Below are 16117 nucleotides of genomic sequence, written 5' to 3' on the forward strand. Positions count from 1 at the left end.
ACTTTGTCACTGTTTCTGCACCACAGTCCAGTATAAACCACATAATACAAGCAAATTTACAAAGGCATAGTCAGGTGAGGGTCAAGGCTCCTCTCCACTTTGTTAAAACAAGCGTCCTTAGGTTGATGGATGCAGATCAAACGCTGTAACGCTCACACTGCGGCACATGCTTTATAGTGAGCATGTGAAAGTGTCTTCATAATTAAATTGTTAAAGAGGGAAAGAAAATATAGTCGACCGGTGTGCAGATCAAACACGTAACCTAAGTAAGCTAACTCTACCAACTGAGCTAATCACTGTTTGTTAGGATTTCACAGTTGTCATTGCGACTGGATGATATATAATATATAAAGTAATAATAATACATCATGAATATAATCATCCTCTTTATCTCTAACTGCTCTGTTCCACTGTCACACAGACCTTCACTGCTGACAGCTTCACTTCACTTATAGTGCTAATATATGGAAACATCCTCTCAGTGAAAGTGTGTGTGAAGGTGTGTATGTGTGTGTTAGTATCAGGATCAGAGAACGACAGCTTTCCTCTGTTCCAGTCCAGATTCACTCTGATCCTCTGGAGCTTCTTCTGAACTCTGAGATCAGTGAATGAAGCTGGTGGTGACCATGCTGAGTATTTACCTTGATAGAACTCTATTCTCCATAATCCTGACTTTATGTTGTCTCCCTTCCTCTGGACAGACTCTGCTAACACACCCAGTTCCCAGCCTGTACTGTCTCCAACCTCGACATCCCAGCTGTGAGTCCCTGAGTTAAAGCCTTCAGAGCCCAGGACAGAGTAGTGTTCATCAACCCTCTCTGGATTGTCAGGAAGCTGCTGTCTCTCTCCTCGTCTCACACTGGTCAGATCTTCAGACAGGATGAGATATGGATGAGCAGTGTTTGGGTCCAGAATGAGAGGAGTGTAGGAGACCATGTCCTTCATCTTGTTCCAGATGTTGAAGGTCAGGTTGCCCAGGTGTTTGGCCTGGTCTATCAGAGCTCCTGAGGGCAGCTGTGGATCATCCAGCAGGTGGCGCTGCTGGACTCTTTCCACTGCAGCCTTGTAGTTGAGCAGGAATGAGACGTCTTCAGCTCTCAGCTCCTCCTCTGTGGCTCTGACTGTGTCTGAAAGAGCTGCTATCTCTCTGCTCAGAGCCTCCATCTTCTCCTTCATCATCTGACTCTTCTGCTCCTCTTCCTCCCTCAGTGCAGCCATCCTGGCCTCCTCTTCCTCCTCTAGAAACTGCTGAAGCTTCTTAAACTGCAGTGTTGTAGTTTTCCATCCTGTAGCTGAACTCAGTCAGAGGAAGTTCACAGTTTGAAGGTGAATCTGATCGTCTGTTTTTCTGCCCGCGTCTTTCAGTAGTGAAGAACAACAATTGCTGTTTTTTCTCATGTGAGCGGAGGTACTTTGTCAGACCTCCTCTGCAAAAATCTGTTACTTGACCCATAAAATCTGGGTGTGTTTCATTCCAGTACTGAGTCACTGCTGAATACGCAGACTGATAGTGAGCAGGCTGTTGTATTTTGTATATTATCTTTAGTAGTAGTTTGAACATAGTTTCAAAGTAGTGGAGGAGTTAAAATAAACCCACAACAGACATTTGGGTAAGGAGTGTCAGTGTTGATTTATGAGAAAGTCGACCAGGCGGCAGCAACAAAAGCGCTGCTGGCTTCACAGGACAGATTTGTGGAGTTTTTAAAATGAAAACTGGCACAATTTGCAGTCACAGTATATTTCACATGCTTTGCAGTAATGTTAGTTCACCTTTCCAACAGGATGAATGTCAAGTCTGTGTCGGTTTTGTCAGTTTCAAAACAAAGCGGAGGTCTCTCTGTGACTCAAGCCTTTCTGATGATGACGACTTTGTTTGTACCCGACAAATAGGCAGTAAAAAAGTGATTAGTAAATAAACACTACATGTAGCTCCTTTAATCGAGTATTCTTCTTGTGTGAGAAATAAATTTTATCCTTAAGTTGAGTAAGATTTGGATTTTAGGCCGTCACGTAAAACAAGCCCTCTTCGGCTGCTCGCTGAAACGCAACAGTCACAAACGGCCACCAGGAGGCAGCATCAGCACTCCTTTATCTTCATGTGTCACAGCAGTGTTTGTGCTCTGTGGGGATCATCCACAGTTGACTTGGCCTGGAATGATTCAGCAGGGTGTGTCTCTTTCTTTCAGGGGATGATCTGTGTGTCAAGAGCCAAACAACATACAGCGAAAACACAAGCGCAATCAAGCCTGTTCTGGACGAGCGAAGCTGCATAAAGGAAACATGGAGTCCAAACACACAGCTGTTCTCACTCTGAGGATGTTTGTTTACTGCAGTTTCTCAATCTGTCCTTCACACACACAGCCTCGTGGCACTATCTTCGTCGGGACCTGTCATTTATACAATGCATTCCCCAACCCCTTGACCTGAAGACTTGATCCTTAAAAAGCACTTCAAACCTGCGGGGTCCAGCATTTTGGTCCCCACAAATCTGTCGGACCCCACAAGTATAGTGGAATCCCAGAATTTGGACCCCATGAATACAGTAAAACAAGCCCCCCCCCCCCCCACACACACACACACACATCTGAGTGCAGTGTCGTCACTTCTTAATTAATTGAACAGCTAATGTAGGAAGGAAGTTCCTTAATAGCATCAGTGACCTGGAAATGAGTTGGAAGCAAGAAAAGAAGCCGTGGATGTACTCAGATCATTACCACAGTGTAGAAATACTCTGTTACAAGTAAAAGTATGAGCATCAAGAGATAGTACCAGCAGTAAAAGTAGTCATTATACAGAACGGTACATAATATTACACTATAATAATAATACATTACTTTGTTCACCACTTTAATGTTGCAGCAGGTAAAGCAAAATCTTTATATAAATGGTACTTCTGGGAAGCCTGTGAACCCCCGTCCCCCTCCAATCAATAAAGTCTTATCTTAACCCCTACTGATGCATAAACTGTTGCACTGAATCTGCACAGTATCTAAAGTTCTCAAATAAATGTAGTGGAGTAAAGGTATAAAAATAGCTGAAAATAGAAATCAAGTACCTTAAAATTGTACTTAAGTACAGTACTGTGACAGTAATACCAAATTTCTGGAGTCTCTGTTGGACAAGTTGATGCATTGTTAAAGTTTTGGGTCATAATTCAGAATGAGTTCTGGGTCACGCAGAGTGACAGCTTATTTACAAAATATGTTTAAAAACGTCCAAGACCTCGAAGACACGTGTGGCAGAAAACAGAAAACTTCATGTGTTGTTTTCTCTAACGTTAAGTTTTTTCTCTTTTACAGTTAAGTTCTGCAGGTATTTTGTCACAACATTGAAACTTTGACCTGAAGATGAAAAGCCGGAGGATCACCAGAGTTAATCCAGTTCATCCTGAGGGGAACATGAATGTTTGCCCCAAATGTCATGTCATCCAAATCTCTCCAATGGTTGTTGAGATATTTCAGTTTAGATAAAAGGACACTGTCATAACCACTAAAACCAATAACACCAGAAATTTTGCAAACTGGTTGCAGGAAGGTCTTGTTGGGACGAACAGCAGCGACCTCTTCTGTAGCTTTGGAAGTACTAAAAACCGACCCTTAGAAAGTTTAAAGGTTTTATTTATTTATAAACTGAACAAAATTATTAATGCAACAGTTTTGTTTTTGCCCCCATTCATCAGGAGCTGAACTCAAAGATCTTTCATCGTCACATGAACTGCACAATTATGGTTTTTGGTTATAATAATAATAATAATAATAATTTGTTTAACTGTTTCAGGGGGAGGAAAATGTATGTGGAGATTTGGAGTGGCCTTTTATTGTGGCCAGCCTAAGGCCTTTTATTGTGGCCAGCCTAAGGCACACCTGTGCAATCCCCATGCTGTCTGATCAGCATCTTGATATGCCACACCTGTGAGGTGGATGGATTATCTCGGCAAAGGAGAAGTGCTCACTGACACAGATTTTGACAGACTTGTGAACAATATTTGAGAGAAAAGGCCTTTTGTGTACATAGAGAAAGTCTTTGAGTTCAGCTCATGATGAATTGGGGCAAAAACAAAAGTGTTCATTTAATATATGTGTGCCAGTGTTACTTTTAAATTCTGCTGCCTCTCTTGGCAAGATTCCATCTCAGTGAGCTTTTCCTTGTAAATTCAGGTTAAATACTAAATAAATAAAATGCAGCAGTTCTTCAGAACAGGAACCAACACTTCAGATTCAGACTGGGAACAAGAAGCTCCTTCTGTGAAGGAAGTTTGTTTGTGCTGCGAGTCGGACTTGAAGCTTTGTTAAGAACAAAGTTCATGGCAGGAAGCTGCTGTGGTTGCGGCCTGTTGACCCACATTTATCAATGACCGCTAACAAATGGCTTCTAGAAAACAAACTATAAAAAACAACCACAAGAGTGGAGGTTCCTCCAAGTTCAACCCGAGGAGAGAGCAGAGGAAGCCTTGCAGTACTGCGATTCAGATTTACAGATGCATTAGGGACACTTTTCATCATCCTCTCAAATATTAACTGAGTTGGAAGGAAAATAAATATTTTAGTTGTGCATCAGAAATTGCAGAGAAGTGGTTTGATGCATCAGTTTTCTGGACATTACCAAAAATAAATCCAAGGTCTTTTTATCGACACAATATGTTTTTTAATCAGTATATGACAAAGTTTACAATCATAAAAATTGTACTTTAACATGATATCATCTCGATTGTCATTAACCTGCAGTTACAGATCTGCTTTATATTGATTACTTTCTTTAACAAGAAGAGTTTACAGCCATGCTAGCAGCTTTGTGAGGCTGTATTTATGAACAGCGGTGCTTTAAACTAAACGCTAACATCAGCATGCTAACATGCTAATGTTTAGCAGATATAATGTTTACCAAGTTCACCATCTTAATTAAGCGCGTTAGCATGCTAGCATTTTCTAATTAGCACTAAACACAAGGTACAGCTGAGGCTGATGGGAATGTTGGTTGTGAACCAATACACTAAGTAACCTGAACTTGTCAAAATTATGATGTACTTGCATGATTCTTGCGAGTTCTGTAATTTACTGTAAATTGCTTTGGATTAAAGCGTCAGCTAAAAAGAAATGACTGCAGACACAAAGAAACATTTCCTGTCAGGTATTTCCCTGTCAGCTGTTAGAGCAGATAATCTGAAGTCTGCTGCTACATCGATTTCCTCCTGCACTTGTTTTTCTTCTGATGAACTGATGAGAGTGTGAAGATGAGGGGGGAAATCCACCATCAAGCCCACCACGGTGCAAACATCCTCTAGCTCAAACCTCACCGATGAGAAAAAGCCCGGACTTTGTTCACAGAAGAAGCGTGAAACCTCAAGGAAGAGTGTCTGTGAGGTACTTCACGCTGTCGGCAGCTCTCTGGAAACAGCTCACGGTGCGTCTCATTTATCGAAATGTGATACCACAATAGTTAAAAAGAAGAAACCACAGCTCTAAACTTTGTAGTTTTCATTTGGGCCCCATTTACACCTGGTGGTGACCTGTGATCTGTATTACCTGAATATTGGCATTTTGCATTTACACCTGGTATTAATACGCGGTCTCTTCATCTTGATTGTGCCCACATTGTGGTCGGGTCTCGATGATTTAGCGCAGCTGTCAGGTGCCCAGGTCAAAGGAAGGAACTTTTGTGCAGGGGGAACTTGCTACTGCTGCTACATCGTAGCTTTTGCAGGAAGATGTGGTGTTAGGTTTGAATTTGTCACCGGCTAAAATCAATACTTTTTAAATCAACAATGCCTTACATGACTATTTATTTGTGAAAGTTGTTGCTCATAGTGCTGAGCCCACTCTCAGCTCATGCATCTTTCAGCTCATTGTTTAGGTTCTATAATCTGCAGCTGTGTTGATTCACTCCTGGCGCTCTATTCAGCTTTGTTTGCAGTTGCAGAAGAAAATACTAACAGCAGACAGACACAGTTAGAGCTGGTGAACATGGTGGAGCATTTAGCAGCTAAAGGTATTTCCATCAGGAGCTGGTGGAGACCAAACACAGAGCTAACAGAGAGAGAATATTAGACATGACTCTAATGATCATGTTTCACTGTATGTGTACTCCTGTAAAATACATTTAAGGGATCTTAAAGATGACACAACGTTGTGTTTAACAGCCAAAACCTTATGTATATCCACATTATCTCCAAATCAAACTGTATTTAATCAAAGCCACTACAGGTACTACAGGTTATTTAAATGCTGCAGTTACTTTGTCATGATATTTGATCAACATTTTAAATATGATACAAAATTACAGATTAGTGGCCCCACAGACCCTCACACAACCTTGAAGGATTTGTAATTTTACTGTCTATTAAAGCAACCATTTTTCATAGTGAGCACTTTTACTTTTTATACTTTACAGTACATTATGCTTGTAACATTAAGCACTCAAGTACAGTAGAATTTCCAATGCAGGACCTTTTACAGTGTAGTATTGTTTTGTTTACTTGAGTAGAAGGGTCCAAGTACTGGTAATCAAAAAGTTCTGTATTAACCTTCAGGAAAGTACCCAACTCTTTTGATTATGTAGCAGTGCTGCTCCTGCTATCTTGTTTTTTCTCCCTGCAGAGAGAGGTGGGCGGAGCCTAACCTGATGTCTTGAACCTGGACAAGCTGGGCCCTGGTTATTGTGCCTCAGCATCACCATCCACCTTTTCGGTTTGCCTTCACATCACCACACACAGGTTCTCATAGGTTGTCTTAGTTAAAAATAAATGATAGTTTAAATGACTTTAAATCCTGTGAGGTCTCCCTCTTTGTCTAGATCCGTGACCCTGGGCTGTTAAAGCTCACTTAACGTTGACCTCAGCCCAGAGGAGGGAAGAGGTTAATCTGTCCCTCTCATGTTCTGTCCGCTAAACAACTAAACATCACACACACATGTTTAATTTCCTCACTTAGTTACTGTGAAAGTCTATTATGTGCAGGGGGTGTTTGTATTCCCCCTATCTGTGGCTCTAACTTGTCGATTGATCGAACATCCTGTGGATGGAACGCCGTTTACCAAAAGGTTTTTTGGAAGATGTTTCGACACATGAGAGTAATGCTCTGTCATTACGTCGGGTAAATATCTGCGGGCACATTGTGAACCATTTCTCAGTGGTTCTGCTCTGCTGTATAAATAGTCGAGTTTACTCAAGACACATTTCACAATCCCAGGGTTCACAAGGAACTCAGCAAACAGAAGATAAAATGAAACAAACAAACATGTGACTGTGCATTTGAGTGTGTCAGAGGTTATTTCAGACTGTGGGTGAAGTAAGAACGAAAGAAACAGGGAGTTGGCTTTTGATCAGATAGGTCTGTTTCATTTATTGCAAACAGAAAATAGACTTGATTTGTAGTTTCACAAACACACCCATGCGTTCACTCTTCAGATAATGTGAGATCAGCTGGTCGTGTCGGGACTGGCCGGCTCACCTGCTCTGCTTCAACAACCTCAAACCATCTGTTCACCTTCAGCACAAAAACCCTGTTGTTTCTAAATATGTGCTGAAGAGCAAATGTCAGGAGTTCAGAGTTTTGTTTTTATCAGCTACATGTTCATGAGTCAGACCTCAGCAGATCTTCATCAGGGTTCAAATGGGGAAACAAAACCCGAGTTGGACTTTTTTTATGCACTCATTCAGGGCCGTGTCCTAATTGGCTAATTGGGACAACAGGTGGGAGATATTGAGCGTCATGGAGAGATTCAGAGAACTCAAAAATATAAAAGATTAAACTCAAATGACAGATTATCTGTATTGAAATAAAAGTTGGTTGATTTCTTGATTCCAGCCTGGATCGACTTTGTTTGAAAGTCCCCACCTCTAATCTAATAGGCGGATTAACCCAGTTCCTAATAAACAATCGTTGCTTTTGTGTGTCTCCAGTAGGCCTAATCCACCTTTTGCTTTTTCATTAATGCTATTTGTGTTCAGAGTCGATTCTTTAGGCGTCTGTTTGGGGATAATTTTGTAAAACAATTACATGGGACGATATACGTCAAAGATTGTATAATATCTTTGTTTTAATCAGGGTGTTTTCATGGATTTAGGTAACCCGGTTACTGTAAATCTGTTTATACGTGCAGCCGGTCAGCGACTCGATTTCTCCTCGGCTGGTAGTGAAACAGAAGTCTCAGTTTTGTGACTTAGATAAGGAGGATAAACATTAATGAATAAACTGGACCTCATTAGATCACATTCTTTGGACATTTAAAGAAAGTTGTTCCCAACTGAAATCCAAACACAAACACCTTCCTAAGATAATACTCTGTTAGCTTCCCACATGCAGCGGTCACTGAAAAATCAAATTAAAAATATTTTTACATTTGATATGTAACAAGAGATAAATGAAGAGACACAGGATTAAACCTTGTTAATGTTCTTTTCATTTCACGGTGTCTTTAATTTGGCTTTGAATGGAAAGAAACTTAGTCAGACTTCTAAAGGAAATTATTTTAATTATCTCTCTCTTTTCTTTTTTCCCATAAGACATAAGACACTTTATTTATTATTGTAGACGTACAACGAAAATTAGTTTGGCAGCTCTCAGTGACCAGCAGCATCAATAAAAGAAGGATAAAAAGTTAACTATATAATAAATATAATGTAAGTATAAATATAAGCAGTAAAAATACTAATTGTCTATCAGTATAAAACTACGTTGCACCAACCAGTTCAGCAGAGACATGGGTTGTGTGGTATCTACGCAATGTGCATGTGCTGTTTGAAATAAAGTGTTTGTGTGCATTCGCAGTAGATAAATTAATTAGTCTTTAGGTCTGTAACTCCTGTGAGAGGTGGGGTGATGGAGGCGACAGCTCTGGGGTAAGATTTCAGCTCTTTCTTCGGGAACACCGGTGTTTGTTTGTTTGTTTGTTGAGTGCATGCCAGGACTCACTGTGCTATCTTTTCTCACTTTACCCCATGTGGTTTCATGGTGTCACTTTTTGTTTCATGTGCTGAGGTTTTAAGGTGTTTCCACCTGTGAAACTTGCTGTCAGCTGAATATGATGTTACACAAACGCCACTGTTAACAGTTCTTATTAGAGCAGTAGTCCGTATGAAAACTGTGAGGTCTGTGGATGATCCAGAGTAACTTTTGCATTCCTCGGGAAAGGCATTAACTTTTTAATAGACATGATTTGGCAAGGTGATCAGGGCCCCTAAATTATTTTCATATGAATTATGTGTTTGTGAAGATTCTCAGTCATTCAAGTCACAGTTATCCAAGAATAATGTTAAAATCAAGTAAGTTTTTAGTATCTTATCTCTATCTAAGTATCTTCAATCACGTCCAGTTGCCCTTGACTATAATTGAATTAATTGAAAAAGTTTTGATCGTTTTGAGACACTTGTTACTTGGTTTTCTTTGCCTTCTTCTTCTTGCGTCCTTTGGTAACACCTTCCTTTTTGTTTGCAGATCAGGTGTCTATAATTCGATAGATGAAAAGACGGAGAGAGATTCTACGATGGCGTATTGGGGCCATTGTAGATTTTTTAAAATTACGGAGTCAGGGAAGTGCGGTAGAAAAAAAAAGTAGTAAATTTATGAGCAAAAATTGCACTTTCAGGTTTTTGTGCAGACAGGAGAAGAGGTGATCTTTCAGACAGATAAGAGGGACTGAAACAAAACCACTGAAAGCATGTGTCACATCTTAGTCATTTATAGATGTCTGCAGTTCTTTCTCTTTTTTATGCTTTTGCTGTTTGAACATATGAAAGTGTCTCACAATACTGGTTGGTGAAACTAGTTTACATTTTATGCTGTACGGAGCCTTTAACAACACAAGCAAAATGAAAAATAGCATTTTCTAAGTCTTTTTCTCATAAATTTCAAAACACCAAACAAGTTCATACCTTGCTCATTAAGCCTCTCACTGCCAGGTAAATGTCTATGTATTTGAAGTATAAATCTGGAGTCTGTGGCGACGTTCCTGTGCTGGAGAACAGTATTGTGTGCAGTCGTGCCAATAAAGCCGCATGAATTGAAACTGAATGGAAATGATGCAGCTCTCTCTCTCTCTGCAGCTGAGAGGAGGATGGCCTAAGAAATGTCCAAGAAAAGTTTCTGATGCTCCAGATAAAAAGGAAAACTCTTTGTTCAGAGGAAGGATAACAGTCAGAAACAGACAGTGATGGACAGCGAGGACAAACATAAATATTGGTGTAGCTTTTCCACATTGGAGAGTGCTGAGAGAAGAGAAGGAGCGAGGGCAGGTTTCAGAGTCGCATGAACTCAGATCTGACTTTCCAGAGGTCGTATTTAAAAAAAATCCAACCTGTATCAGATTTAAACTACATATGAAAGTGGCCCAAAGCCAAACTGGAATAAATCGAGACCTGGGCTGTTCACACTGTTATAAAACAATCAGATCTGAGTCACTTATAAGCAAAGAAAATCTGCATTGGGTCACTTTGAACTGAACGCAGCAAGTTTCTGCACTGCAGTTTCTTCTCAGAATATTACCCCCCTCAAATCCCTGGGTTTTGTTGTTTTAAACCTACAATGTCCTGAATACGCTGTCGTAGCGATTCAGTTTTCAGAGGGAGCAACAAAGAGAAACACAATGCGGATGAGAAACAGACAGAGAGAAAAGAAGAAGTGATATGAGTTGTGAGAAAGACAGACAAAAGGTTAAGGATGTTTGACCTTTCAACCCTCGTGGTGAGAAGTTAGGTTTGTGTAGTTAGCCAATGAGAAACATCTTTACAAAATACTTGACAGGATTTCGATTGGGTTGTTTTGACACATGGTTAGAAGAAGCCAAAAAGTCAACTGCTTTACCCCCAGAGAAGTGTCAGAATACTCTCTGAGTCGAACGACCACATTTGACGGACAGAAACATTCTTGATATAACTCCATCTGGTTGAAACATGTGCAACTGTCGACCTGGAGTTTCATCTCCGCCACACTAAAATGGCGGCTCAGTTCATCTTGGTCCTCTGCACACGAGTAATAAATGAGCTGTGACGGACCGGATCACTGGATCACCAGATTAGACTCAGCTTCATTCTTATTGCATCAGGGCTGCAACTCATCATTTTGGTTATCGTTCATTATTTTCTTGATTTATTGATCAATAAAATGTCAGGAAATATCTGAAAGACAAATTCCCAGATCCAAGGTAACTAAACTAATGAAACACAGGAGCTGTTGTTGATCTATTGTTCCTTATTTCCTTCTTTCAGGTCACCTTTCAAAACTGATCAAGACTTATGGTGCATTCAACTCAGGGATGGGACCATCCAAGCAGCTTGTAAATGCACAGTATGTGTCGACAGCCGGGTCAGCAGCTCTGAGGATGTTGACCTGATGATGGTGCTTGATGAAAAGTTGGGGGATCACTAAAGTCAGTAGGATTCATTCTCTTTAGACAACAAGCATCTGGACAAAATGTCGCGAAAGTCCTTCCAGTAACTTAAGATATTTCAGTCTGGACCAGAGTGGTGGATCCTGCTGTCACTGTAACCGCTCACACTACATCACATCACTTCCTGTGTTGTTCCAGAGAGATTTTGCCTGGGGGAGAAACATCTGATAAGCAGATAATTACGTTAATCCTTTTATCAATAACAGAGTGACCCCCAGAGTAACAGGGGTTTGTTTCTTCTTTGTTTGTATTAGATTGTATCTAATCTGATTACCTTTCAGGAAGTTATAATACAAAAACGCTTTATTTACTTTAATAAATCACAATAATTTATAGTTTAAGAAATGACACTAGTAGACTTTCTTATGAAGTCACATTTAAAGATCTACATGTGAAAACAAAACAGTGTAATGATAAATTTGTGTGTTGCTTGCGCTTTCTGCCAGTCTGCTGCTTGTTTCTGGGAGGCCTGGACTCCATCCTGGCGCTCACCCCTCTCATTCGACCTCTGACCCCTGTGACCGGGTTCAAAGCCCTCTCAGGGTGGTGTTCAGGGGTGACACGGGACACGGTGATTTGAAGCTGCCAGCTCTAAATGTTTCCACATGCTTCCGCTTGTGCGTCTGTGAGTTTGGATGTGTGAGAACCAAATCTGTGGGAAACCAGTCCTATGAAAAGAATCCTCCTGGAAAAGTCTGACATTACAAATACTGTCATAGTATTTGTTTATTGTGCTCATTTTTTAAATGGTAACCCTGGAGCTGAGAATTCATTATATCTGTGTTTAAATTGATTACAGATTGTAAACATTTATGAGTAAATAATCCAAATGAGCAAAATAATGGTGAATACTGCTGGTTATAAAAATCATTGATTTAATATTGGTTCAGATTTTACTTAGCCCATGCTGGATGATTAATACTTTTAAAATCCAATATTCTGTGTAAATAATGTGACGCCAACTCAACATAATTATTATATAATTCAATAAAGCAAGCTAGCTGCTGGTTTCCAATCAAAGTTACACAATGCTGCTAAGCAAATTAATTCCTGCATTTAACCATTTATTTTTTCACACTTTGCTACACTTTATTGCCAAAAGTTTTTAGGACACCCCTCTGAATCATTTTATTCAGGGGTGAGTTTAATCTCAAAACGTTTTGCGAGTGCAACATTTTCGGACTGAACGACATGTTTCCTTGCAACGTTGCGCAACGTTCTGCAATAGGCTTCGAGGTATGTTTTCTCCCGTTTGGTGGGCATGTCTCAGGTGTTACCCAATCAGCTGCGACACATTTGTGTAAAATTTGTGTAAAGACGATGTAACACAATGGTGTTAAAAAGGCAGGAAAATTCAGTCCGCTTGCACAGCAGGGTGTTCAGGGAACCACCGTTTCCGTTGAAAAAAATGTTTTGCGACGTTTTCTCTACACTGAACTCGCCCCGGGTGTTCCAATCACTTTCATGGACACAGGTGTATAAAATCAAGCACCTGCTTCTACAAACATTTGTGAAAGAATGGGCCGCTCTCAGGAGCTCATTGAATTCAAGTGTGGTACCGTGATAGGTTGCCACCTGTGCAACAAGTCTATTCGTGAAATTTACTAACTAGTAAATATTCCACAGTCAACTGTTAGTGGTATTTTAACAAAGTGGAAGAAATTGGGAACAACAGAAAGTCAGCCATGAAGTGGTAGGCTACATAAAATCACAAAGCGGGGTCAGCGCATTCTGAGGCGCACAGTGCGCAGAAGTCGCCAAATTTTTGCTCAAGAAAATAGTCAATAGCTACAGACCTCCAAATGTCATATGGTCTTCGGATTAGCTCAAGCACAGTGCGTAGAGAAGTCAATGGAACGGGTTTCCACGGCCGAGCAGCTGCATACATGCCTTACATCACCAAGTGCAATGCAAAGCGTCAGATGCAGTGGTGTAAAGCACAGCGCCACTGGACACTAGAGCAGTGGAGTGACGAATCACGCTTCTATGCCTGGCAATCCAATGGACGAGTCTGGGTTTGGCGGTTGCTGGAAGAACGGTATTTGCCTGACTGCATTGTGCCAAGTGTAACGTTTGGTGGAGGGGGCATCATGGTATGGGGTTGTTTTTCAGGCGTTGGGCTTGGCCCCTTAGTTTGAGTGAAAGGAACTGTTAACGCTTCAGCATACCAAGACATTTTAGACAATTTCATGCTCCCTTTGTGGAAACATTTTAGGGGATGGCCCCTTCCTGTTCCAACATGACTGTGCACCAGTGCACAAAGCAAGGTCCATACAGACATGGAGGAGGGAACTTGGTGTTGTGGAACTTGACTGGCCTGCACAGAGTCCTGACCTCAACCTGATAGAACACCTTTGGGATGATTTAGAGCAGAGACTGCGAGCCAAAACGTTTGGCAATATAGTGTATATTCTTACCATCAGACACAGACTCACACAGCTTGGCAGCGTCAGAGATTTACTTCAGTTAAGAAGCCAATTCAACCACCAACCCAGCAGCAGGACATTGTTGCAGTACGGTGACAGAAGACTGCAGATGTTCAGCAAGGACTGGGCGTGTCGGCAGTTCAATGACAAGGGAAGGAGGTCGCTACAGCTCAGCAGAGTCAGGAATCCACTTTGGCTAAGGAGTAGGGATTTGCTGCAGTTCTAGGGCAGAGAATGGCTGCGGCACCGAGATCAAATTCAAATGCAGCTCAACTGGAATCAGAACATAGTTGTAACTCAGCAGGGTCAAGAGGGGCTGCAGTTCTGGAAACCGCTCTTGCTCAAGAGCGGGGAGTTACTGCTGTTCGGGGCCTGATGGCTGCAGAAATTCAGGCTCATGGGATGGTGTAATTTGCAGCTCTGCAGGGACAGGGTGTTGCTCCAGCTAAGTGAGAACAGGACTCTTGGCTGGTCGAGTTGCCAACCGGAGACAAGGAGGAGTCGGCGGGGTTGCAAATGTAGAATCGGGAACAGGTGTCGGCCAGACTGCCGACGGGGTATTAGGCAGGAGCCAGGAGTTGGTGACGCCAACCAAAGTCTCTAGGGACCTTGGTGACAAAGTCTCTGAAGAGCTAGACAGCTAAATCTCAATGTAGCTGGCCTGGTGAGTCATTGTGGAGCTGGACAACATAGTCTCTGGGAGGCTGATCAGCCAAATTTTGGGAGAGCTGGACAGGAGCATCTCCGTAGAGCTATCCAGCAAAGTGTCTGTGGCACTAGACAACTTTGGCTCTGTGTCACTTGCCAGCTCAGCCTCTGGATAGGTGGGACAGCTCTGTCTCTAGGGTGCTGATCAGCTGAATCTCAGGACTGGAGAACAAACTATCTGTGAAGCTGACAAGCTTAGTCTCTGAGGTACAGGGCAACAAAGTCTCTCCATAGTTGGGCAACTCCATCTCTAAGATGCTAGGCAGCTTCATCTCCATGCCTCCGGGCAGCAAGTCACTAGACAACAATGAGGACAAGGAGCTGGAAAGCGACGACTTAGTGAATCTGAGGGGCAGTGAAGAAGCCCAATGACGCTGGGAGCCACTCTTCCTGCTGGAGGGCTTTGATGAAAGTGGCTATAGGGCGAGATTCTGCATGACAATGGTCCAGAACTAGCTGATAGGCTAGCTGACTGAATGCTAACAGTTTGTGTGCTCGCTCCAAAGCATGGTCCAACAAAAATGAAGCAGAGAACTGTATGTACGGGAGTCTCTACTTTGATGAGGTCCCAGTTTCTTTGGGTGTGGGGGAGTGTCTTGTAGGCTAGCCTGGAACTACAGAAGGTAGACTCATGAGCCATGTCTGAGGAACAGGAAACAGGGACAGGCTGAGGAGCTAACAGATGATTAGCAGAGAGACAGGACATGATGGCTTAAGACTCACAATCCCGAGCCTAAGCAGCTGCATGTCAGGTCAGAGTGAAGACTGGTTGCCAAGAGGCACGGATGAGAGCAGGTTGAGCAAGTGTTCAATCATCCGAGTAATCAGGGTCTTGTGCCAGTGAGTCAAATGTTCCTGTTGTAAAAATATGTTTCGTGTTAAACAACTCCATAAATCTGGCCTGTGACGCCTTCAGCAGAGGTCTTGTTGACCTCTGCTGCTGCATGGTCGACCTTTCATGAGTCAACACTCACAGCGTTAGTGTCAGGCCCACCCTACATCTACACACCTTTTCCTGGAAAGAATTGGTATTCAGTTAAATATGTATGTCTTGCACTCAGAGCTCAGTTACATTGAACAAATCACAACAAGTAAAACTAGCACATGTCTTGGTCCCATTTGTTCTATGATATTCTATGATACCAATTTTTTTTTTTACTCCTCCACTACATTGAAACTATTACTGACAATAGAAACACCCTGCTGCACGCTATCAGTCTACATTTCCAGCAGTGGATCAGTTGTAGAATGAAGCACGCCCTGCTTTTATAGTTCAAGCAACAGCTCTTAACAGAGGTCTGACAAAGCTCAACCCCTCACCTGACACAAACCAGGAAACAGCTTCTTATCCTTCCTCACTACAGAGAGACACAGAGTGAAAAACAGACGATCAGATTCACCTTCAGACCAAACTACCAACTTCCCCTGAGTGAGTTCAGCTACAGGAGAGAAAAGTGGAAAACTACAACACTGCTGCTTCAACCTGCTGACGCTCCACACACAGAAGGTGAGTTTGACTAAAAACATAACATTAAAGTAGAGGAGGGAGGGGAGCCATGACTGACTGTACTTTCTGTCTGCTGGGTTTCAGCTTCAGAGAC

General features: G+C 41.9%; 1 protein-coding gene across 1 annotated transcript; it reads right to left on the bottom strand.

Annotated features, from left to right (window-relative positions):
* Window positions 1-11: 11 nt before the first annotated feature.
* Window positions 12-1027, bottom strand: LOC123956655 (nuclear factor 7, ovary-like). Its single transcript, XM_046029007.1, has one exon. The coding sequence runs from the start codon at window positions 943-945 to the stop codon at window positions 394-396; it is 552 nt and encodes a 183-aa protein (XP_045884963.1). The 5' UTR covers window positions 946-1027; the 3' UTR covers window positions 12-393.
* Window positions 1028-16117: the final 15090 nt, after the last annotated feature.

This window comes from Micropterus dolomieu, linkage group LG18, assembly GCF_021292245.1.
Source record: "Micropterus dolomieu isolate WLL.071019.BEF.003 ecotype Adirondacks linkage group LG18, ASM2129224v1, whole genome shotgun sequence".
Lineage (NCBI taxonomy): Eukaryota > Metazoa > Chordata > Actinopteri > Centrarchiformes > Centrarchidae > Micropterus > Micropterus dolomieu.

Excerpts from the sequence above, each read along its gene's own strand:
- LOC123956655 (XM_046029007.1), bottom strand. The coding sequence starts at position 945 with ATGAAGGACATGGTCTCCTACACTCCTCTCATTCTGGACCCAAACACT.